The sequence below is a fragment of the Hevea brasiliensis genome, chromosome 15 (assembly GCF_030052815.1).
Source record: "Hevea brasiliensis isolate MT/VB/25A 57/8 chromosome 15, ASM3005281v1, whole genome shotgun sequence".
NCBI lineage: Eukaryota > Viridiplantae > Streptophyta > Magnoliopsida > Malpighiales > Euphorbiaceae > Hevea > Hevea brasiliensis.
In genome coordinates, this window is record NC_079507.1 from 23,601,970 (window position 1) to 23,626,933 (window position 24,964).

A 24,964-nucleotide genomic window follows, 5' to 3' on the forward strand; every position below is an offset into this window, starting at 1 on the left:
GAAATTGAGAAATGTTGACTGTTGAATTTGAGATTTGAGAAATTGTTGAGATTGATTGTGAAATTGAAGTAGTGGTTGAGAAAATTTTTGAAAGTGCTTTTTACAGATATTTGAAGAACTGTTTTCTCAAATAATAAATGGAACTCTGTCAAAATTTTTATAAAATTTACAGAAAAATAAAATAGACCAAAAGTTTTAACTAGTTTTTAATTTCAATTAAATGTTTAAACACCTATTAGAAAACACTCACTACTTAACAAAAGTAAGAAAATTATTTTAAAATCCCTTGTAGGGTATTTAATGAGTTATCGGTAGGTGAAATTCGGTAGTTCATTAGGTATTCTACGGGATCATGTTATACCTTACAGAGGGGTAAGGTGTGACAATGCTTGATACTGGCTTAATAGGTATCTAGTTATATCTCTTGTAAAATTTTAATGGTGAAGATTTTAATCTCTAAGCAGATCAACGTACAATAAAAGAAAGTATAGCCGTGTTCGATAATGGCTTTTAAGGTAGTATTCAGTGTTTTGACCCTAATCAAAATACTATCCTTCTTATTTATATTATTCCATAATATAGTATTTATATAAGTGTTTAGAGATTGAGGGAGTGATTTGTGAAAAGTTACTTTTCCTAACTTTTAGAGGTAAAAAAAAGATGATATTTCTATTTTACATTTAACATCTAATCCAATAACTACTTTTATGAAATATTTTTACTTTAAATTATTATATAAATAGTAAACCACTAACCCTTTACTTGGATCGAGGAAAATAGAGTAGTAAAATTTTTTTTTGATTTCTTTAAATTCTTTTGTTTGGACATCAAATAAAAGAGATAATTAAAGAAAAAGGGAGGGAAAAAAAAAGAAATTTTAACTTAAAAAGGAATGCTAGCTACAACAATCTCTTCCTTATTAGTAGAAGAGTATTTATTAAAATTTTAGGTAACTTGTTACCTGTTATTAAGATAATAAAAAAATTCGATTCATTATGTTAGATTTTAAAATTCAATCGGTTTAGTTTGATTTTATATTATAAAAATTTTAATTATTTTAGTTCGATTCGATTTAAAAAAAATCGATTAAATCGAATCAAACTAAATAATAATTTTATATATTCAAATTAAACCAAATTGAATCGAATTAATTTTTAAATTGATTTATTTTTATAGAAATTTATAAATTATATTTAATTATATATATAAATTATTTAATTTTATTAATGAATAATTATTAGATTTAAATTAAAATTAAAATTATATTAAATAATTTAAAAATAAATTTAAATTAAAAAATTAATTAAAAATTAAAATTAATATATTTAAACTAAAACAAATCAAAATAAAGCGATTTGATTTGGTTTGATTTGATTGCTATATCACTTGTACGCGGCACCAAATTAAAATAAACATATTTTTTTTCTTTGAGCACCGGAATCTCCCTTCCGACGCACTTGCCACGGCGGCCGGCGTCTGGTTGCCCCTTCGCCAATGCGTGTGCTTCATAAACCTTCCCCTTCCCCTTCTCCTTCTCCTTCCTCCTCTATTATATCCAAGAATTGAAAATCTCCTTCATCAATACCTTGTTTCTCTTCAAATTAGTTCACCATGTCGGTAAGTGATATACTCTATTTCTTTCTCTTCGAGTCATGGCTATATTGGTCGTCTATTGAGCATGTTTGGTATGAGATTTTATGTTAGGCGTAGAACTATTGGAATTGGATTTTATGATCAATGACGCTTCTCCTCCTATTATTATTAATACGTTGGACAAAATATTTGATTGCTTGCTTGTAGAATCAAAATTTGGGTTTTGGAGAAAACCCTAGGGATTGTTTTTCGCTTGTTTTAATTTGGTTTCTTCGATTTTCTATCTTAAAGAAACTAATTAATTATTTGTCTTCTATCATGCAAATTTTGACAAAATCATTTCAAATGTGGTTGCATATTACAAGGATTCAAAACTTGGTTGCATAGAAGAAAAACTTTCAAGGTAACATGTGGGTTGTACTTTTTTTTCTCTAGTTCATTTGGATGTTACTAAGGTGTAGCTAGAGGGTACGACTGGACCTTTAAGTTGTTGTCCACTAGAAGTACAGAGTATACTGTTAGAACTGTTGTTCCTATACGTGAATATTTATTGGTTGGCATAGAATAGAAGAGTAAAAAGAAGCTAAACGTGATTGCCTTGGTTGAGATTTGTCATTTCTGTTGCTTAGGGTTTATGCTTTTTTGGACAAGACGAGAAATGTAAGGGAAAGGAGTAAATTCTTGTAGCATACACATGTATACATCCTAATCAAAATTATGTATGGCAGAATTGTTGAAAGAAAGATTAGCACAAAGTTTTGTTATTTGGAAATGCAAGATAATGAAAATTTATGTAGAAAATATATATAATTTCTGAATTGTCAATTCAGTATTATACGTATAGAGCATTAAATTGAATATACGTCTTTTTTTTTTTTGACAGAGTTTAAGATGCTAAAAATTTTACAAAAATTGAAATTTCCCTTTTTTTTAATTTGGTCTCTTCGGATTTATTCATCAATTTCTGGAAATCCTCACACGGCAGAGCAGTTGATTGAGAAGAACATGCTCCCATTCCTTGCAAGGTAACCAGTTGGCCTGACTTTCTAAAAGATATCTTTGAAGATTCAAAGTCAAAGAGATTGGATTAAAGCTTCTTAACCAATAAACTCCTAGAATCATATCAAAAATACCTTTTCCCAGACACTAAGGTCAAAATGGAATTGGTGAGACTGAATTTTCCATCCACAACTCTGAAAGGCTGACACACACAGCTACATGACATTTTTCTTCCATTAGCTACAGTGATGGTAGTAGGAGGCACCTGCACTAGGCTACTTTCAGTTCTTCAGCCGCTTTTCTATCCAAGAAACTGTTAGTACTTCCACGATCCATTAATTTAACAAGTTGCCTATTTTATTTACTCCCAGTGTTTTTATAGTGTCAGCTCCTTGGCTGCCCTCTACATCATGTTTTGATAAAATAGCCTCTTGTTGTCTCTCTATTTGTTCTACTTCCTCTGTAACATCATGCTACTCCTCCTACAATCCCTCTTCGTCTTGCTTATTTCCCTTCATATCCATCATGGTTCTTTGCTTACATTGATGGCTAGGGAAATACTTTTCCTCACGCTTGTAATGGGGTTTTAGACATAGGCCTACGTTGTTGATTAGTTTGTTTTGCAGGTTTATTAAAAGAAAATTGAGGTGTTGGTTGATTTAGTGATGCTATACTGTGAGATGGGTTTAGGAATTATATTTGGTGGTTTCTGAGGGAACACACTATCTAAATTTGGTGGTTTAGGTGGACAAGGGTAGCTGTGAGACATTGAAGATGTTTTAGGAGGTTGAAATGTAGCTCAAGTTGCAGAAAAGGGTCTGTATGTAGAGTATTAGGGCCTTGTAGCAGCATACTTGGTTCTTCTAGTTGTTCCTGTAATCTTGCTGCTTCAAAGGCTTGAAAAGGTCTTGTTGGTCTAATCTTTCTCACCATAGCTTGTATGTCATCCTTCAACCCTCCAATAAAACCAGAGAGGAAATAAGCGTCACCTAATTCAGGCATTACTCTCTCCATCCTCACCCTTAAATCCTCAAAGCAGTTTTGGTATTTTTCTACAGAATTTTCTTGCCTAATTCTCATAAATTCCTCCACAGTCCACAGTATCTTCTAATCCGTGCTCTCCAAGCCTCCCACAGATTGCTTTCTCGAAAGATTCCCTAGAATCATTTCCTTACTTGTTCCAATTATGGAACCAAGTATCAGCTATTTCCACTAAGAACAAACTGGCAATGTTGAGACTCTGCTCCTTAGGAACAGTATAAACTTTGAAGCATTTTTCACATTTCTTTACCCAAGACCTAGGTCTTTTCCCTCCAAAGTGACTAACTCTATTTTTGGCAACATCTTAGACATGCCTTCCATTTTTGAAGAAGATCCAGAGCTGCCCTGAGGATTCAAGCATTCCTTTGGTTTGAGAAGAATTCCGCTTCTCCCAATTGCTCTGTTTTCCCCTGCAACAGTCTCTCCTTTCCCATTCATGATTCCTTTTCATTTATCCCACATTGAATGGGTGATTAAGGATCGCAAGTCATCCAATATGGTATTCTTGTTGTCCTTTGCTGATTGCTTTATCTCCTCTCTTAATCCTTGCCTCAAGTCTTGAATCTCTCCTCTGGGATCTGTGGCAGTTTTCCTGGAGTCTTATTGGAGAAATCTCAGCTGCTCTTCCAGCTCTGCCAACTTCACAGTTTCAGGAAGAAAGAGAGAACTTAGGAAGAGGAAGAAGTAATCTTTATTTCTGGAAAATTCTGGAATGAATCTTTACAGAAAATCTCTCCCTACTTATAGTGTTCAGCTCAGGTAACTGAAATTAACTGATAACTGTTACTGAAACTATCTCTGGCTGGCTATAATTGCTTTCTGACTACCTCCAGCTGGCTATAACTGCTTCAACTACTTCCAGCTGACTATTTCCAGTTGTTACTTTCAACTACCTAGAACTATTGTTGAGTGCATTTCACTCTCAGATCCTTGAGTGCGACAAGCTGAGCTTCTTTCTCGTTGTTCTTGAATCTTTTCCTGCAATACGTAACACCTTGTTGGTATTATTTGATAACCCCAACTTTTTCTGGTGAACTTGGGGTTATCTCAGCCAGGAGAATATTGGTAAATTATTGATAAACACCATCAAAGTAAGTGCAGATGTTCCTAGATTGCCCACTCTGACCATTAAGTCAATAGCCACTAGAGAATAATCAAGGTAGAGAGAAAAGATCTTTTTTACCTTGTGTACATGTACATTTATATGTGTAGATCATATTTTTAATATTCCATCTTTTTCCTTAGGCCTAGTACGGTCTTTATGTCCTTAAAAAAGTTTTTTTTTTTCATTATCACTACTCACTAGTCCTCCCACAAACTAGTTCGAGTCAATTATATGTAATGAAAGAGGTGAGACTTGGACTATAGGAGTTATAAGTGATGTAAAGTTAGTATTTAAAATTTAAACATTATTTTTGGTAGAGGGTTAATTGACTTGGGGATTATATTTATTTATTCAACGTATAAAGCCTTCAATTTTTTTATTTTATATGCATATGTGTGTGTGTGTCTGTGCACAACTCATTAAGATATTTCTCTCTTCTAACAATAAGATTGGAAGTCAGAATCTCTTTCAAGTGGTATTTTCTTGTCATATAGCCAGCAATATTGTTGATAGAACAATGATTAATGTTAAGGTTCCTTACTATAATTTCTGAAAATATATTAAACACACAGCCTGTTAGGTTTAGTAGATTTCTCATTCTTGATGCTTTGATAAAACAAAGGTTATATAACGAAGCGTTGCTCAGGAGGTTATGTTTTTCCGATGGGGTAGTTTTTCAAAATTTAATAGGTTTGTCATTCTTGATGCTTTGCTAAAACAAAGGTTATATAACAAAGCGTTGCTGAGGAGGTTATATTTTTCACATGAGGCAGTTTTTCAAAATTTACTGGTCGCAACACAATTTGTCAAATTCAATTCCTTATTTTTGCGGCTGTGGTTAGGGGCCAGTGAAGATTAAAGCACCTTTTTTCATAAGAAGCTGTTGGGGTTAGGGCCATCCCTCCTTGATCCTTTCCCCAACCACTGTTTAGGTTGGAAATATACATGGTTTTAAACCAAGGCACATTATTGCAATATCAGTGTGGTGGCTAAATTTAATTGTTGTCTCCGAAGTGCGGAAATAGCATGGTCAAACATTTCTGCGATTCGGAAATGTTTCCGTGTTGGAAACGTTGGAACATGGCAAGGAAACGTGTCTGGGCCGTGTCCATAAATTGCGAAAGTTGGACACACATTTCCTCTGGGGACTGACTAGGTAACCATTTGTTTAAATTACCCTTTTTTGTACATGAAAAAAGCTTGATTGATTTAGAAAGAAGCATGATGGGGTTGCATGTCACAAGTCATTATTGAACCCCAGTATACATCCTGAATTTAGGTACCTTTTATGGGTTTTGATTTTAATTAGACTATATTTATTCTTCCATGATTTCACTCAATATATGTATATACACACACGCACACACAAACACACGCACACACGCACACACAAACACACCCGCTCTATATTTTTTATATTTACATGTTTCTTCCACTTGTCCATTTGCTATATCTTTGAAAATGCCATTTTCCCATCTGCTTCTATGTTTCCCCGCGTCCGTGTTTCTGTGCTGCATAGACTGTTGTGGTTGTCCCTATCTTGGGTTTTTTTTTTTCATCACATATTTCAAGTCTTTTTATGAGTAATGGCTATTGCTATAGTCCTGTAATGGGTTATATTGGTCAAATTGACTAATGTGGGAAGATACACATATAATTGGACAGGCTGGTGAATCAGTGTCCCGTGTCTGTATCCACAAAAACCAATACATGATATTTGTGACCCTGGATTTATTCAGCTAGCGTATTGCAAAAAGGTGGTTCCAGGTTGTATTGCTTACAGCCAACTCTAAGCTGTAGTGCCTTGATTCTACTGGTACAGATCTGCACTCATTACAGGCCATAATCAAAATAAGCTTATGCAATTTATTGACCCAAAACTTCTTTGTGGAAGGATCAATTTCAAATGTTATCGGATAACATTTTGTCTACTAGAAGATAGCTCATTTCCGAGGACGACTTATATGAACTCAAAATGAAACCCTAACGGATCGGGTACAGAATGTAGTTACCAAGAAAATAGAAGAGAAAATATAAAAAGAATAGGAAGAAGAGAGAAAGTAGACAGAGAGACTAGAAATAATAGAGATTGAGTAGAAAGGGTAATTCTTATTGATAGATTCTAGAATAAACAGTAAGCGTTTGTGTAATTATTATACTCGGTCACTCAACTTTATGAGTGTTTTCATAAAAATCACTAAACTTCAAATTTTTTCATAAAACTCACTAAACATCAATTTAATTTCATAAAAGTTACTAGGATAAGAAATTAAAGGTTATTAGATTAATCTATTGATTTATCAACTATTTATGAATAAAATTGCCCAATTAATGACTGCTGGTGGAGAAAAAACAGAGAAAGGGAAGGGATTTGACAACAAATGAGATAACTGGATACGTTTTATGCATCTTATTTTCTTTCTTTTTTTTTTTTTTAAGAAACTAATAAAATAAAATAATTTTATTTGTAAATAGTTGATAGGTCAGTAGGCTAACTCGAAAACCTTTAATTTTTTGTCACAATGACTTTTATGAAATCAAATTGAAGTTCAATAAGTTTTATGCAAAAAATTAAAGTTTAGTGACTTTTATGAAACACTTATAAAATTGAGTGTCTGTGTGTAATATTTTTCCCTCCTATTTGACAGTTACAACTACTCAACTGATATCCCTCCAATTCCTAACAACTTTTCCCTCTTATTCTCAAACCTCTACTGATCTCTAACTCCCTTATTCCTGTACTTAGTTCTCCTATACGTAACAAACTTCAATATAAACACTGAATGTTATTTTTGTTTGTGTGTGTGTGTGTGTGAGAGAGAGAGAGAGAGAGAGAGAGAGAGAACTTAACCAATTGGAAAAGAAGAAAATCTGGAATTGTATTAGGAACTTAAGGTTTCTCTCACTCTCCTCTCTGATTCTCATTACAAATACAGCAAGACAAGAAAAACGTCCAAACACTCTAGAGAGAATGCTTGGCCCAGCAACAAAGCTGAAATAAAAGAGCCAAGTCCCCCACAGCAAATAGCTGCCAATTAACATAAAGAATTCACCCTCCTCTTCTCGTGATACCTCTTATTTATAATGGTATTGGATCCTTTGTTCAGGTAATAGTGCCCATGTGACTCAGCGCCAGTAAATTCTCTATAACAGAATTTCTTTCTGGCCAACTAATTCCAGTTGTATAATTCTGGATGCTTCCCTTCATCTTTGGTTCTTCGATGTGCTGGCTCCCTCTTCTTAACATTTCTTCTGCAACATACTCTGAATGATTTTGGGCCATGAATCTCATCTTCTGGGCCTTTACCTGAGTTCCTAAAAGAGAGAGAACAGACAGCTAAGGTGAAATGTGGCAAGATAAGGTGAAATGTATAATTCTGGATGCTTCCCTTCCTTCATCTTTGGTTCTTCCATGTGCTGACTCCCTCTTCTTAAAATTTCTTCTGCAACGTACTCTTAATGATTTTGGGCCATGAGTCTCATCTTCTTGGCCTTTAGCTGAGTTCCTGACAGATAGAGAGAGACAGATAAGGTGATATGTAGCAAGATAAGGTGTTTGTAGATGTGCAATTTTTGCTGTTTAGCACATTCTTTTTTACCTTTTTGCTATTATTTCCTTATTCTGTTGATTAAAAACTGTAGGATTTGTTGATAGAAAAGTTTACTCATTCTTTATCTTTGCAATGGAGCTGAAAAGTTTTTGGATTTTGTTTTCCTTGTTCATCCATTTTCCTTTCTTGGAGATTGGGGAGACGATTTTTGTGACCTTATCAATCCAACCATTGGCCTGTGGTAGCTTTGAATCATGGGCCTGTGTTTGTATTAGAATTTGAATAGCATGCTATCATTTGACTGTGATTTTTCCAATGAAATGCTGTAGTTGGCATTATCATCTTCCTTCAAGGTTCTGCTACTCATAATTTCCATCTGCTTGCAGGTAAGAACTGTCAAAGTCAGTAATGTTTCTTTGGGAGCAACTGAGCGAGACCTCAAGGAGTTCTTCTCTTTTTCTGGTGATATTGAATATGTTGAAGTACAGAGGTATTTCATTATACAGATCCATATCCCTCTCCCTTGTCTTTGAATACCAACAATATCCTATGCATATGCAGTGATAACGAGAGATCTCAAATTGCATATGTTACCTTCAAAGATTCACAGGGTGCAGAAACTGCTGTTCTTCTTTCGGTAATTAAATTCTCACCATATTTCATATTGCAAGATTATTATATTCCTTTTTTCCTGGTGCTAATTTCCTTTGCTATCTATTGTTACACTATTTGTCAGCTGACCAAACTTGGGTCAGATTGGGTCAGGTATTACCCAATTGCAAATTAGAGAAAGGCTCGAGTGTACACGCACACAAATGTGTAAAATAAAAGAAAATGTTGAAGGCATATATCAAGTCGATTTCCTATAGTACTTGTGCCTGAACCCCATTAAGGTCGAAACTTTATCCCAACTTAGTGGATCGGGCAAACTCTGACCTATTTGGGTTGGGCTGGGTTGGGTGCCCAGTGGATTAGACAAAATTGTCATTGCTATATAGAACATGTATTGGCAATACTTTGCCTATGGTTAACTGTTTTTTTTTTTCCCTGTAAATATCACTCTTTCTTTTTTCCTTATATTGAAGTTTGATCTCTGTGATCCAAAGGTTCTTCGCAATCAGAAATTAGCTGAGACTTATGTATGTTAGTAAGGACACCGTTAATTATCTTTATAGTTTTATGTCATGGAATAGTTTCTCCTACAACTTACATTTCTTTATTCTTGTACTTACCATGATGCAAAATTTCTAGACGCCAATGTTTTCATGAAGCACATTATTAATAGGCAGAATGGGGATAATAATGGATTATAGATTGGGGAGAAAGATCTTCTTAGGCTCTTGGTGGCTCAGTATAGGTTATTATGAAGATTCTGAACATAATTTTTTGAAATTCAAACAAATACTTGAGGGCCTTGGACAACCAATATACTCAGTTCCTATAATAAATAATCATTTAGCATGCCTTCTATTTGTAAATACGTATAAGTGGAAAGTTTTTAACTTAGAGTCTGTTTGGTTCATAAGTTTCAGTCAACTGATAGCGGCTAACTGTTGGCGGTTAGCAGTCAGCAGTTAGTTGTTGACGGTTAGCAATTAGCAGTTAGTTGTTGGCATGTAGCTGTCAATGTTGAAGTTACATTATAGTGTAAATTGATGAATAAGGAAATGTAAGATTTTTTTAAAATACTTTGTATGGAATAATATTTTTATATGCAAATTAATTTTATTAAATCTTTACTTTTAAATAAATTTATTAAAGATAAAAATTACATATAAATGGAAAAAGTTATTCATAATAATTGTATGCTTAAATATTATTATTTTCATATAAATATAATATAGTATACTTATAAAGTAAATAACCTTTGTTAAGCACAAATATTAAATTAATAAATGTTTATGCAAATAAAATATATTTATTTATAAGTCTCTTAATAATTATAATCATATTTGGTTGTTATAAATATTTAAAAAGCTATTTTTATAAAGTAGTTTTTGTATGATTATGGCCAAGGTTTTTTTGGTAATTAAAATAGCTTGAGATGTTTTCTTATATAACAGTCTAGCATTTGGGTTCAAACACAATAAATTCTAACATTTGGAAATAAATCAACATTTAATTATATTTATGAACCACTAAGAGTTGAACATTGAACTGCTAGTCTTAAAAAATCATTTACCAAACACTTTAAATCCAGCGGTAGGGATTTTGACCGCCAAATGCTGGTCCCAACCTGCTAAACAAAAGGGGCATTATTTGATGTTTTAGATTATAGGCATTAACCTTTTCTTTTGTTTGATGCTTCATGCTTCACTTTCTAAATTACTAGAACTAGATGTATTAGTATTTCCCTGCTTAGAATTGAATTTCTTAGAACAGAGCGGAATCCATGTGAAACTTTTAATTTTTTGAAGCACAAGGTCTGAATGTTGCATTTAGTAATTAAATGCAACGAATTTATTTGACTATAGCCAACTATTTGAAAGAAGTTGTTGTCCTTGCTCTTGGTTTCAGAGTCTTTTATGACCAATACTTTTGGTGGAACCTAAGTCTGTTAGAGATACTTTCGATGAAATATCAATTACTATGAAAATTGCAAAGGTTTTGTCTATAGCAAATAAAAAATAATAAAGCTTGACTGCACTTGATCCTAAATTATATCCCTCAAATCTCAAATCATGATCTTGTTAGGGTTATTGACCCCTGACAAGTATTTTTTTTCTAGAATATAATGAGAACAAAAGAAGAAAGGGGAGAAATTATAAAAGAAAGAGGGTTGGAAAAGATAGAAGATAGGAAGAAAGGAGGAAGGAGTTTATTATTGTATAATGATTCTTCTCTGATTACACTAGGCTGTTATGACTCTTTTAATATGGCAATAACTGCTACAAGTAATTGTTCCCGCCGAAACTCATTCGTAACAACTCATGCCCGTTGTTTTGACAACTCATGCCTGCTCACTTAACTACACTAGGCTCATTTTTTCTAGACCTAGTTCTCTTGTATGTAACGATACCCCCTTCTTTCGCACATTCTTGTCCCAAGGAATGTGCAAAATTAGGAAATTGGTAGAGGATGAAAGCTTTTTCCTCCCAAGTGGCATCTTCAATGGCCAAGTGTTTCCATTTAATAAGAATTTGATCCACTTGTTATCATTTCTGTAAATCATTCGAGATTTCAGCACCTTTTCTAGAACAATTTCAGCCACATCTTTTTGAAAGACTGGAAGCTCTATCATAGGCACCACATTTTCCCCCACCTTTTTTTTAAGCAAGGACATGAAACACATGATGCACAGATGATGAGGGTGGCAAATCCAGCTTATAAGCAATAGCACCAAGCCCTGCAAGCACTTTATAAGGCTCATAAAACTTGGCTGACAGTTTCAATGATTTTCTTACAGCCACTGGAGATTCCCTATGGGTTTGCAACTTCTAGTAAACCATATCCCCAACCTGGAACTCTCTTTTACTCCACTTCTTATCCACCTGTTGCTTTATTCTATTCCTTGCAATCTCCAAATTAGCCTTCAATAAAGCTGTTATTTGTTGCCTTTCTTGGAAATATTCTTGCAACTCCCCTACTGAAACTTGCTCAGGAGGCATTGTAGGTAGAATAGGTGGATAATTCCCATAGAGGGCCTCAAATGGAGTCATTTTTATGGCCGAATGATAGCTGGTATTGTATCAACATTCAGCAAGGGGGAGCAACCTACTCCAAGAAGTGGGCTTGAGATGTGTCATGCACCGCAAATAAGCTTCCAAACAATGATTTAACCTCTTTGTCGGCCCATTAGTTTGGGGGTGGTATGTTGTACTAAAAGAGAGGTTGGTGCTCAAGCATTTGAAGAATTCTTTCCAAAATAAGCTTGTAAAAAGCGTATCTTTGTCAGACACAATAAAAATAGGTGCCCTATGGAGCTTGTAAATGTTGTCCAAAAAGAGTTTAGCAACAGAAGAAGCTGAAAATGGATGTGCAAGAGGAAAGAAATGGCCATACTTGGTAAATCTACAAACCATTACCAAGATGGAGTCTTTACCATTTGACTTAGGCAATTGCTTAATGAAATCCATTGAGAGATGTTGCCAAGTTTGGGATGGCAATGGTAAAGGTCAGAGCAACCCTGGCACGGAACAAGTTTCTGTTTTACATCTGGCACACTGATCACATTGTCTTACCCATTGCAAAACATCAAATTGCATACCGGGCCAGTAAAAATGTTTCTTCAACTTCTGGCAGGTGTTATTAATTCTTGAATTACCTCCTAGAGGAGAGTCATGATAAATGGAGATCAATATCTGCTTTAGTGTTGTTGAATTCCCAAATAGACTTTGTTCTTGTAATGTAAAAGACCCCTGCTTGTAGTGAAAAGAGAGTACTTCTATCCCATCAATTGCTAATTGAGTAATTAACTCTTTAACTCTATCATCTTGCTCATTACTAGCCATTACAGAGGTGATCCAAATAGGATATGGACTAGAAGTCTCAACCTATAATTGCTTATGTAGTGAAAAAGATCTTCTAGACAATGCATTTGTAGCCTTATTCTCAAACTCCTTTTCGATACAAAATTTTATGGTCAAGGCCAAGTAACTTTGAAATCCCTCTTTGTTGAAGGTTAGTATGCAACCTTTGCTCCAATAAAAATTTGATGCTCTCATGATTAGTTTTGATGAAAAAAGTACCTTGCTCTATGTAATGTCTCCATTTAGAGACAACAAAGGTAATAGCCAAAAGTTCCTTCTCAAAAACTGAAAGTGCTCAGGTTTGGAAATATAAGCTATGAGATTACCCCCTCGCTGTAATACAACTCCCATGCCCTTATCACTTGCATCTGTTTCAACCACAAAGGGTTGGGAGAAATCTAGCAACAAAACAGGGTCAGAAGCCATAACTTTCCTAAGTTGCTCAAAGGCATGTTGCTTGTATTAGTCCCAAAAAAACCCATCCTTCTTCAGCAAATCAGTAAGAGGCTTGCTAAGGAGCCCATAATGCCTAACAAATTTCCTATAATACCCTAAAAGACCCAAAAAGCTCCTTACTTCCTTCACATTTTTAGGAGTAGGCCATGAGACCATGGACTGAATTTTTTCTTGATCAGGTGAAACTCTCTAAAAACCCTCAGAAGAAATTATGTGACCCAAATAATCAATAGAAGTTTGCCCAAAGGAGCATTTAGAGAGCTTAGCATTATAGTTGCTGCTCTTGAAGCACTTTAAAGACTTCTTCCAAATGAGCAAATTCCTCCATAGTGCTACTGTAGATTAAAATGTCATAAAAAAATACAAGCACAATTCTTCACAAATAGGCTGGAATATATGATTCATTAGTGAGTTCTAAATGCTATCTTGTGAGTGTCAATAGGTTCTATTCGTATTTTATGGTACCCTGCTCTAAGATCAATCTTAGAAAAATACTTTGTTCCATGCAAATTATCCAACAAATCATCAATGATGGGAATAGGAAACTTATCCTTAACAGTTAGGTCATTGAGCTTCCTATAATCTATGCAAATTCTCCATGAGCCATCCTTCTTTTTTTCATTAACAACATAGGTGATGCAAAGGGACTCTTATTGGACTAAATTATAGAAGAACAGTGTTATCAAGGCGAAAGGCGACACTAAGGCGATAGGGGGCCTTATGGCTTTAGGCGAGAGGCGAGGCGATGCCTTTTTGAAGCAAGGCGCCATAGTCTAAATTACCTAAATTATATATGTGCACGCTCGCGCGCGTGTACTTCACATATTAACAAATTAAACAATAAATTAAATAACTAATTAACAAGAATGTCAAGTTAAAGTAATAAGAATAACAATAAATTAACAATACCTATAAAAGTTAAATAACTAATTAACAAGAATATCAAATTAAATTATCAAAAATAAAAACAAATTAACAAAGTGAAAGTAAACAAATTAACAACACCCATATAAATTAAACAACTAATCAATAAGAATATCAAGTTAAGTACCAAGAACTATAACAAATTAATAAATTAACAAAGTTAAAGTAAAAAATTAACAAATTAACATTACCCATATAATTTAAACAACTAATTGCCAACTAATTAACAAATTAACAACAAAATATTAAGAATAAAAAGAAAAAACAGTAAACAAATTAACAATTAAAATAAAAAAAAATTGAACAAAATAGAAAATTAACAAGACTACTGCATACCTGATACCCATACAGCAAAATTATATAAGGAGAGGAAAAGGAAAAAAAAAAAAAAAAAGGTACACAAAACATACAGCAGCACAGAATAGGGAATAAGAATAATAATGCCTATACAACAGCATTAGAGGAGGAGAAGAGGAAAAGGGGAAAAAAAAAAGGTTTCCCAGGTGAGTATTGCCCATACAGCAACATTAGAGAAGGAGGAGAGGTAAAGGAAAAAAAAAAGGTTTCCCAGGTCGCAGCAGCAGCAAGGAATAGGGGAAGAAGAAGAAGAAGAAGAAGAAAAAGAAGAAGATGAGAGAGAGAGAGAGAGAGAGAGAGAGAGAGAGAGACCTAAAAGTGCTGCTGAATGCTACAGTTGAGACTTGGGAGTGCCGATCTTCCTTTCTCGTGAGGACTGAGGCAGGTGGCTTTGGGATTTTTCTTTTATTGGGCTTTAAATAATTTAAAAAAAAAATTGTCATTGCATTACAGAGGCGTCGCCTCAAGGGGCCTCTCGCCTCTCGCCTCTTTGCTTTGGGGTGCTCGCCTCTTTGAAGGGAACCCAGGCAATGCCAGGCGAGGCGTGAGAGTGGCGCCTCGCCTCGCCTCGCCTCTCCAGGGCGCCTCGAGCACCTTTCACAACACTGTAGAGGAATCAAGCATCTCCATGACTAGCCTTTCTATCTCAGTCTTTTGATAGTGTGGATACCTATTTGGTCTCACATTTACTGGTTGAGAACCAGGCAGTAAAAGAATTGCATGATTGAGAGTCCGAAATGGTGGTAACTCCTTAGGTTTCCAAAATAATTGTAAAGACGATAAGGAAGGAGATACACCTGAAGTTGCAAAAACACAATGATTCTCAACTGAAGCTGATTTCTGAAATTGAATTTAGAACACCAACTCAACTCAATTCAACTTAACTCAACTTAACTCAATTAAGCTTTTATCCCAAAAATTTATTGGGGTCAGCTATATGGATTCTCTTTCTCCACTCTAAACGATTTTGGGTTAAATCTTCAGGAATGTGCAATGCTTCTAGGTCATGTTGTACTACTCTCCTCCAAGTCAGTTTAGTTTTACCCCTTCTTTTCTTTCTATCTTCTAACCCAATGTGCTCCACTTGTTTAACTGGAGCCTCTATACGTCTACGCTTCACATGACCAAACCACCTCAATCTCCCTTCTCTCAATTTATCCTCAATTGGCACCACTCATACATTTTCTCTAATATTCTCATTATGGACTTTATCTAGTCTAGTATGGCCACTCATCCACCTTAACATTCTCATCTCCGCAACTCAGGTAAATTTTAACAACCGTCCTTGAACTTATATAGTTGTAACACTATAGTTCTTCAATTTAAAAATGTAACATAAAACTCCCTCAACTTTCTAATTTTACACAATAAAATCACTCTAATATTCAATTACCAGTTTTTCATTTAGACGTTGACTAGACAGTTCTAGCGTAATGCTTAGTTATCACTTGTTTTTCCTCTCTTATGTCATGTGTAAATTGAATCCTTCTACTCTCTACAGAGAAAATAAATTTTTATGTGTAGAGAGAATAATTTTATACTTTGCATAAGAAAGGAAAGAAAAATACTGACTAAGCGTCACATTGGATTTGTTCATGACGGCATTTAACTAAAAAATTAGTAATTGAAAGTCACAGAAATTTTACTGTGCAAAATTTAAAAGTTGAGAGGGTTTTATGTTACATTTTAAAGTTAAAGGACTATATCGTTACAACAATATAAGTTCAGGGACAGTTGTTAAAATTTATCCCAGTAACTCTTATCTTAGACACATACGACTCCTTCATTGCCCAACACTCACTTCCATATAACATGGTCAGTCGTGTGGCTGTATGGTAAAATTTTCCTTTCAACTTATTAGGAATATTGCGATCACATAAAACTCCCGTGCGCGTCTCCACTTCAACCATCCGGCTTTAATCTTATGACTAACATCCTCCTCACATCTCCCATTTACTTGAAGGATTGAGCCGAGATATTTAAAGTGACTACTTTGGGGCAATATCACTTCATCCAAACTAACTCATTTCCTATCATCAGTTCGTTCTTCACTGAACTTGCAATGCATGTATTCTGTCTTCGTTCTACTTAACTTAAAGCCTTTTGACTCTAGAGTACTTCTCCAAAACTCCAGCTTCTTATTGACTCCTTCTTGCGTTTCATCTATCAGAGCTATATCATCCGCAAACATTATGCACCAAGGGATACTCTCTTGTATATGTTTCATCAATTCATCTAGAACTAATGTAAAAAGGTAAGGACTTACAACTAAACCTTGGTGTAATCCAACTGAGATAGGAAAATCTTGTGTCCCCTATCACTGTGCGCACTAGTAGTTGCTCCTTCATACATATCTTTCAACACTTGTATGTACCTAATAGATATCCTTTTTTGTTCTAACACTTTCCATAAGACATCTCTTGGAACACTATCATAAGCCTTCTCCAAATCTATAAAAACCATGTGTAGATCTTTTTTCACATCTCTATATTTCTCCATCAAGCTTCTAATAAGAAAAATCGCTTCTATAGTTGAACGACCGGGCATGAAGCCAAATTGATTGGGAGAGAAGTGTTATGACGTAGTCGATGTTTCACAACTCTCTCCTACAACTTCATAGTACGGCTCATGAGTTTAATTCCTATATAGTTTTAGCAACTCTGTATATCTCCCTTATTTTTAAAAATAGATACTAAAATACTCTTCCATTTATCTGACATTTTCTTTGAGTTTGGAATCTTATTAAACAATTTAGTTAACCATGCCACTCTCATATCTCTCAAACACTTCCACACTTCTATTGGTATTCCATCGAGTCAATAGGCTTTACCCACTTTCATTCTCTTAAGTGCTTCCTTTACTTCTGAAGATCTAATCATTCTCGTATAATTCACATTCTTTTCTATTACTCTGTAGTCTATATTCACGCTATTACTGCTTTGACTATTATTAAAAAGATCATTAAAATAATTTCTATATCTTTCTTTAATGTTCACATCTTTGACCAATACTTTTTCTTCTTTATCCTTAATGCACCTAACTTAATTGAGATCTTGACATTTCTTTTCTCTCCTCCTTGCTAGTCTATAAATATCTTTCTCCCCTTTTTTAGTTTCAAGTTTCTCATACAACTTTTCAAAGACTTGCGCTCTTGCTTGACTAACTGCCTTTTTTGCCTCTTTATTTGCTATCTTGTACTGTTCATACGCCTCATTATTATAATACTTAGGTAATTTCTTATACCATTCTCTCTTTATTTTTACTGCTTTTTGTACTTCCTCATTCTACCACTGTCTCTCTTTTGAGGGTGGTCTATATCTTCTAGACTCTCAAAGTACTTTTCTAGCTACTTCTCTAATCTTTGATGCTATATGTATCCACATACCATTGGTCTCCACATCCAGCTTCCATGCTTCGGACTTGAGAAACTCTTTTTTGAACTTCACTTGCTTTACTCCTTTGAACTCTCATCACTTTGTTCGAGCTACAATATTTTTTCTAACTTTACTTGAATTGTTCCTAACTTGACATCCAAGACCACTAATTGATGTTGACATGTTAAAGCCTCTCCCAGAATGACCTTGCAATCCTTGCATAGTGCTTTATTTGTCTTCCTGGTTAAGAGGAAGTCAATTTAGCTTCTATGTTGCCCATTTTTGAAAGTTACTAAATGTGACTCCCTTTTTATAAAGTAGATATTTGCTAAAGTAGATAGTTGCTAGTATTAGGTCGTACGCCATAGCAAAATCAAGGATGCTTTTCCCCTCCTTATTTCGACTACCAAAACCAAAACCTCCATGAACATTCTCATAACCTTGCCTATCACTTCCTACATATCCATTCAAATCTCCACCGATGAAAACATTCTCTTCATTCGGTATGCTTTGCATTAGATCATCCATATCTTCCCAAAATCTTTGTTTACTCTCACTATCTAGTTCTATTTATGGGGCATAAGCACTAACTACATTTATTGTTTCTCCTTCTAGTACTAGCTTTATTAGTATAATTCTATCTCCTACTCTTTTCACAGCTATTATGACATCTTTCAATATCCTGTCTATGATTATGCCCACTCTGTTCTTGTTTCTCTCATTTTCGGTAAACCACAGTTTGTATCTTGAATTACCCACTTCCTTGCTTTTCTCTCCTATCCATTTAGTCTCCTGAATGCAAGCAATATTCTCCCTTCTCTTTTCCAAGGTATCCACAAGCTCCATTAATTTTCCTGTAAGTGATCCAATATTCCAAGTACCAACCCTGATTCTTCTTCTATCCTGTTCCTTCCTAATTGATCTCCTTCTATGATATATTCTATTGTTCTCTATGCCTATTTTGTGTTCTGTTCCACTATCTGTCTTATGGACTAACTTCTTTACCCATACCCGTCCATGATGTGGGAACTCTTGCTCATTTAACACCACACTTTGGCGCCGGCATGGCACGTCGCTTTCGGTGAACGCCCTACACCCTTACATATTTCTCACTACACTCGGACTTAAATGTAGCACGTCGTAATTAGAGGATGCCCCAATGTTCATATCATAAGAATCCATATCATAAGGTGTGACGAAATTTTTAGGCTGGTTGTCACCTACCGTAACCCTTCTTCTTTATCCGGGTTTGGGACTGGCTAAGCACAAACTACTTAGGCGGAGTTTGAATTTAGAACACTAGTATAGTAAAATTTGCACCTTGCTTGTGCATTAATTGAGAGTAGGTGCTATAATGGAATTCCTTCAGAAAATTTTTCTTTCCCATAAAGGATAATTAACTGCCCATCTTTCTTTAAAGAAATCTTGGCAGCTTCAAAATTAAATTTTCTATGTGAATCCTTGCCAAATTAAGGAACTAGAAATGCTTCTACCGTCAGCTGCTACAGTAGAAGTAGCAGGTGCCTCCACTAAAGGCAATTTCAACTCTTCAGCCAATCCCTTTTCAAGGAAATTGTTGGTACTGCCACTGTCACTGTCAACAAGAATGACTAATGGCCTATTCTTGAAAGTTCCCAACACCTTAATGGTATCAACTCCTTGACTTTCCTTAACTGCATGTACTAAAAGTGTCATTTCTTCCATTTGGTTCTCTAAATTCAATTCATTTCCCATATCAAAACATCCCTCCTCAACTGGTTCCTCTTCCTGCTCTTATAATTGAATTGCCATGGCTATCTTTGGTTTACAAGCGTGACCAGGGAAATACTTCTCACGACATCTATAGTAAAGTTTTAAGGTTCTTTTATCAGGTTGCTATTGGTTTGGAAGGTTGGATTTAATTGAATTTTGGTTGATTGAGGAGACACTAGTGGCTGGTTAGGAAATGTTAGGTATTCTAGAATTAATGGTATTATCGGTTTGAGGTTTCCAGGGTTGTGGAGTTTCAATATGCGTTGGTTTTGGTGGATAAATGAAGCTTTGATTGGCTGTGGTGGGTCTTTAGGAATTATTGTAATTTTGGTAGGTTGATGTGGATCTATAGGTCACAGGATTAAAGTTATCGGATTTAGTGAAAGGTCTAGATTTTCTGGTATTTTCTACTAGCTGTTCATGCAGTCTAGCACTTTCAAATGCTTGGTATAGGGTGGTAGGTTGCAACATTCTAATCATAGGTCTTATATCATCCCTTAACCCCCTAATGAATCCGGAGAGAAAATAAGCTTCTCCAAGCCCTAGCATAAAATTCTCTATTCTAATTTTCAAATCCTCAAATCTATCTTGGTATTCTTCCACACAACCTCCTTGCCTAATCTTCATATATTCCTCCACAGCATCTTTCAAACCCTACTCCCCAAATCTAGTATACAAACCTTTTCAAACTCTTCCCACACATTAGTCCTTTCTCCCTTAACCTAATTATGGAACCAAGACTAGCAACACTCACCATTTGTTCTTTAGAAACCTTATAGACTTCAAAATATTTCACACGCTTCCTGATCCATGCCCTAGGATCCTTGTTATCAAAAGTAACTTGTTCTATTTTAGGGAGAATGCTAGAATTACCTTCAGAATCCCGAGCAATTGCAGATTGAGAGCTGCTGTCCTGATCCCTCTATTGATTCCTTGGCATGGGCAAAATCTCCCTATCCTCATTTCCTGCCTGCTCCTCGTCTCTAATGTTGATTCCTTTGCCCTTATTATTCATCAAATTCAACAACAAGGTTTTCAGTTCATCAAGGATTGCATTCTTGATGTTCACAGAACCTGTTTCCATCTCTTCTCCGATATTCATCCTAATTGTCCGCCTTAATTCCCTTCAGCTCAGCTCTCACCTCCTCAAAATCCCTTCAAGTGGTCCCTCTCAAAATTCTGAATTTTTCCTCCAACTCTGCCATCCTCACAGCTTCAGCACTCACCACCTGAGATCTAGACATTATGCGAGTCCCAAACTGTAAGTTCCAAGTAATGCCCACTGATCAACAGAGCTCTGATACCAATTGTTAGGGTTTTTGACCACTAACAAGTAATTTTTCTAGAATAGAATAAGAACAAAATAAGACAGGGAGGAAATTATAGGGGAAAGAGGGTCGAAAAAAGATAGAAGATAGGAAGGAGGAAGGAGTTTATTATTGTATAATGATTCTTCTCTGATTACACTAGGCTGTTATTATGACTGTTTATATACAGCAATAACTGCTACAAGTAACTGTTCACACCGAAACTCATCCCTAACAATTCATGCTGGCTGTTTTAATGACTCATGCCAACTCACTTAACTACACTAGGCTTATTCTTTCTAAACCTAGTTCTCTTGTATGTAACAGATATGTATTATTATGAAAGCATCAATGTGCAAATATAAAATTGAATTTGGTTCTAACAGTATGTTTATTTGTTTTATAGCTAGTGGAGCTTTTTGTCTAGTTTTGCAAATCTTCATTATTCTTTGGCGTGTAGTCTTTTGTAACATTGATCTCTGAACATCAGAAGTGTTTTACCATGACAAATTCGAGTTCTAAAACAAATTCGAGTTCTAAAATATTTAAGGGGATTGTGAGCAGGAAGTTAGACATTCTATTTTCTGGAAGCAAGTATGGCATGCGTTTCCTAGCCAATGTTTGGTAACTGATTATTCTTTTCATGAAGGCATACTATACAATGAAAAGGAATAATGATGATTATTTCTTATCTAACTGTGCAATAATTGTATTTGTTTTTGGGAAACTTAATTGGTGATATATTGATATGGTGGTTATATGTTAGAATCTCAATCCCTACATTAAATGGATTATTATTTCTTTCTCCTTATGTACATATTGTTTCTTATTTGTATTAGTTTCCATTATATTAGGTTTCATTCCCTCAAATACATTAGTTTTATCAGTATATTATTTTAGAATCAGTTTTATGGTTCCCTCTAAATTGCTTCGTTCCCCTCTCTTCGCTTTTCCTTCTATTGATGTACAAATGATCAAGTTTCAATTTCTCATGTCAGGGAGCAACAATAGTAGACCTCTCTGTCACCGTAACTCCAGATCCAGATTATAAGCTTCCACCTGCAGCCTTAGAACCCTCAGTAAGAATGTTGCATTTGAGCTTATTTCCTACAGTACATGATGCTAAACCTCACTAACCTGAATATTGTGCAAATCTCTGCAGGCAATGGAAAATAAAACTCCTGGTGGTACTGAATCTGCCTTCCGGAAGGCAGAGGATGTGGTTTCTGGCATGCTTGCTAAGGGCTATATCTTAGGCAAAGATGCAGTCAACAAAGCAAAGACTTTGGATGAGAAGCACCAATTGACTTCAACAGCCTCAGCTAAAGTTAGTTCTTTTGACAAAAAAATAGGCTTCACTGAGAAGATCAGTGCTGGCACGACTATTGTGGGTGACAAAGTATGGGAAGTGGATCAGAAATTTCAGGTTTCAGAGAAAACTAAATCAGCATTTGCAGCAGCTGAACAAAAAGTCAGTAATGCAGGATCTGCTATTATGAGCAATCGGTATGTTTTTGCTGGGGCTTCTTGGGTGACTGGTGCTTTCAACAAGGTTGCAAAGGCAGCTGGGGAAGTTGGTCAGAAGGCAAAAGAGAAGGTAGGAATGGCCGAAGAGGAGCAAAAGAGAAAAATGGTGGATGACTTTGCACAGGTTCACCTATCTGAGTCACCAAAAGCATCTGCTGAAAGTGAACTACCAACTTCCAAGCCTGCAACTGTTCAAGGTTTAATCCTTTGATTCACTACTGTAAATTTTCTCCCCATTTCAAACTCTTGGATTTGTCATCTCTTGATTACATGGTGGAGGTCTTCCAGCTCAGAAAAGTGGTGAGTGTAGGACAGTTTACCATTTTAGTTGGATATGACTGCATGTAATGTCTTTTTCTTTCTAAGAATGTCAATAGACGAGACCTTCATAATGATAAATGTGTTCTGCTGTTTTTATTTGAGCATGTTGGTTAAACAACATATGCTGATGGTTCTCATTTATGGTCCGTTCGGAGATATTGTTTATGAAAATGGATGCTGAATAAGACCCTTCTGGCTTAGTTCACTGCTTTTGTACTTTTCTTTTTTTGTTAAAAATAATAATAATAATAATAATAAAAACCTCAGGATTTCGTGTTCTCTCTTTTCCTCCCCTCTTCCCCGATCTAGCTGAAAAATAAAAAGTTTCGAGCATAGATTCAGGATGAGACAAATGCTTTACTGTTTTCATTTTTTTTTAGTCCCGCAATCTTCTCACCGTGTTCGTGCTGAAAAGGGTGAGTATTCAAGTGTTTCAGTTTATTCGATTGAAAATTAGCAAATCCGAAATAATGTAAATTATCATAAGAGGAAAAAAAAGAAAAAAAAACCGAAGTGAAATGTGAATCAAATCAAGCATAATCTAATCAAATTAGTTATGAAACAAAAGAAATCAAACATAATAAATAATTAAGATAATGTGGTTCAGGTAAAAAATATAGGTTCCATTTGGAGTTGAACTTAGGAGATCAAAAGTTTCTTGAAAAGTATTATTTTAGATGTGCAGTGGTTTTGGAGTTTAAGTATTAAAATATGTTAAGTTTAATTTTAAATTATGTTCTATACCCTGTAATTAAGCAGTGTTTATCAATAATAATTATAACAGTAACATTACATAGCGCAATATATCGTTCTATTTGGTTTTATTTTATTTTATTTTTCTTTACCATGAAATCCGGATGAAGTGAAAAAACTGAAAAAGGATACATATGGTTCAGTTTTTCAATTTTGAATGAAATTTGCTCACCCCTCGATAGGTTCCTTTACCCTATTTGAAGCACTTTCCCTCTCAGTTTTGGCTTTAGGATGCACAAAATTCAGAGTCAAAAGTTGAATAAGTTCAGATATGCAACTTTCTGGGCACATTTGTTTTCTCCATCGTATTCTTTTTATCAAGGAACTGGGTCCCTATGCATGATTTAAATCTGGACCTAGGCACAGACTCGAGTAATTTGCAGGGTTCAGCTCGACTTGCCCTTTATGATCTCGAATTGCTGAGATCTTCAAAACGACTAAGTACTTGAATTGTTTGAGCAATTGTTGATTATTTTTTGGTATTCGGATTCCTAATTGAACATTTTCATTAAAATTTTAAAAAAAAATTATTGAAGAGTATCATTAAAATTTTACCTGTATTTTAAATATTTGAATTTTTTAACGATTAATTAATAAAAAATAAATTAAGTAATTTAATAAATTAATTAATTTTAGACTTAATTACTGATATTACAGTAACACCTTCACTTTAGCTAGTCCGTGCATTCGACTGTTCTGATAATTAATGTCGGTCCGGACAGTCGAAATGTCTGGAATTATATGTAAACTAGAGTGAGGAGTCATAAATAGTCCAAATAATGGTAAGAAAAAATTTAGAAAAAATTTAAGCTATGAAATACAACAAAGTTAAATGAGCCAGTGCCCCGGTGATGAGTGACCTAACGGGAAGTTACGATAAAAACAACAAGTAACCCTAAACCCGAGAGGAACCCTGTGAAATAATTTTTGGGATGCCAGAGAAGAGTTACGGCGCCCTAGGTAGCATTAGAATGCTAAGAAAAGGTTAGGAGAATTTTTAAGATCGGTAAAGACAGTTTTGGCTCCTTAAGACAAACGGAGGGCATTTTGGTCATTTCGCCTTCAGAGATGATTTTTGACAAACTTGTCTATTTAAGTAAATAAATTATATGACATAAAATGTAAATAAATATTGTTAAAAATTTAATTGAAAATGAGTAGAAAAGCAAAGAAAGGAAAATGAATTAAAATTGGAATTACGACATCATTATGATGTCATTAAGAAGGCCTCCACCAATCAAAACATAATAACCACATTTAAATCAAATAAAAAGAGATAAATGAGAAAAAAATTAAAAAGCAAATATGCCTTCTTCATTCCCAAACCAGCCGCACCAAATAGAGAGAGAGAGAGAGAGAGTGAAAACCTACATTGAAAGCCATCCCAAGCTTGATTTCCACCATTTTTCCACCATAAAATCCCTTCTTCTTTTCA

The 24,964-nt window shown here is 34.9% G+C and overlaps 1 protein-coding gene across 1 annotated transcript; it reads left to right on the forward strand.

Moving 5' to 3' along the window:
• Positions 1-1,388: 1,388 nt before the first annotated feature.
• Positions 1,389-22,877, forward strand: LOC110663394 (binding partner of ACD11 1). The gene is made up of 5 exons (XM_021822675.2): positions 1,389-1,617; positions 8,676-8,779; positions 8,851-8,926; positions 21,927-22,007; positions 22,091-22,877. Exons 1-5 carry the CDS (start codon positions 1,612-1,614, stop codon positions 22,664-22,666), a joined length of 843 nt encoding a protein of 280 aa, XP_021678367.2. The 5' UTR covers positions 1,389-1,611; the 3' UTR covers positions 22,667-22,877.
• The last annotated feature ends 2,087 nt before the right edge of the window (positions 22,878-24,964 follow it).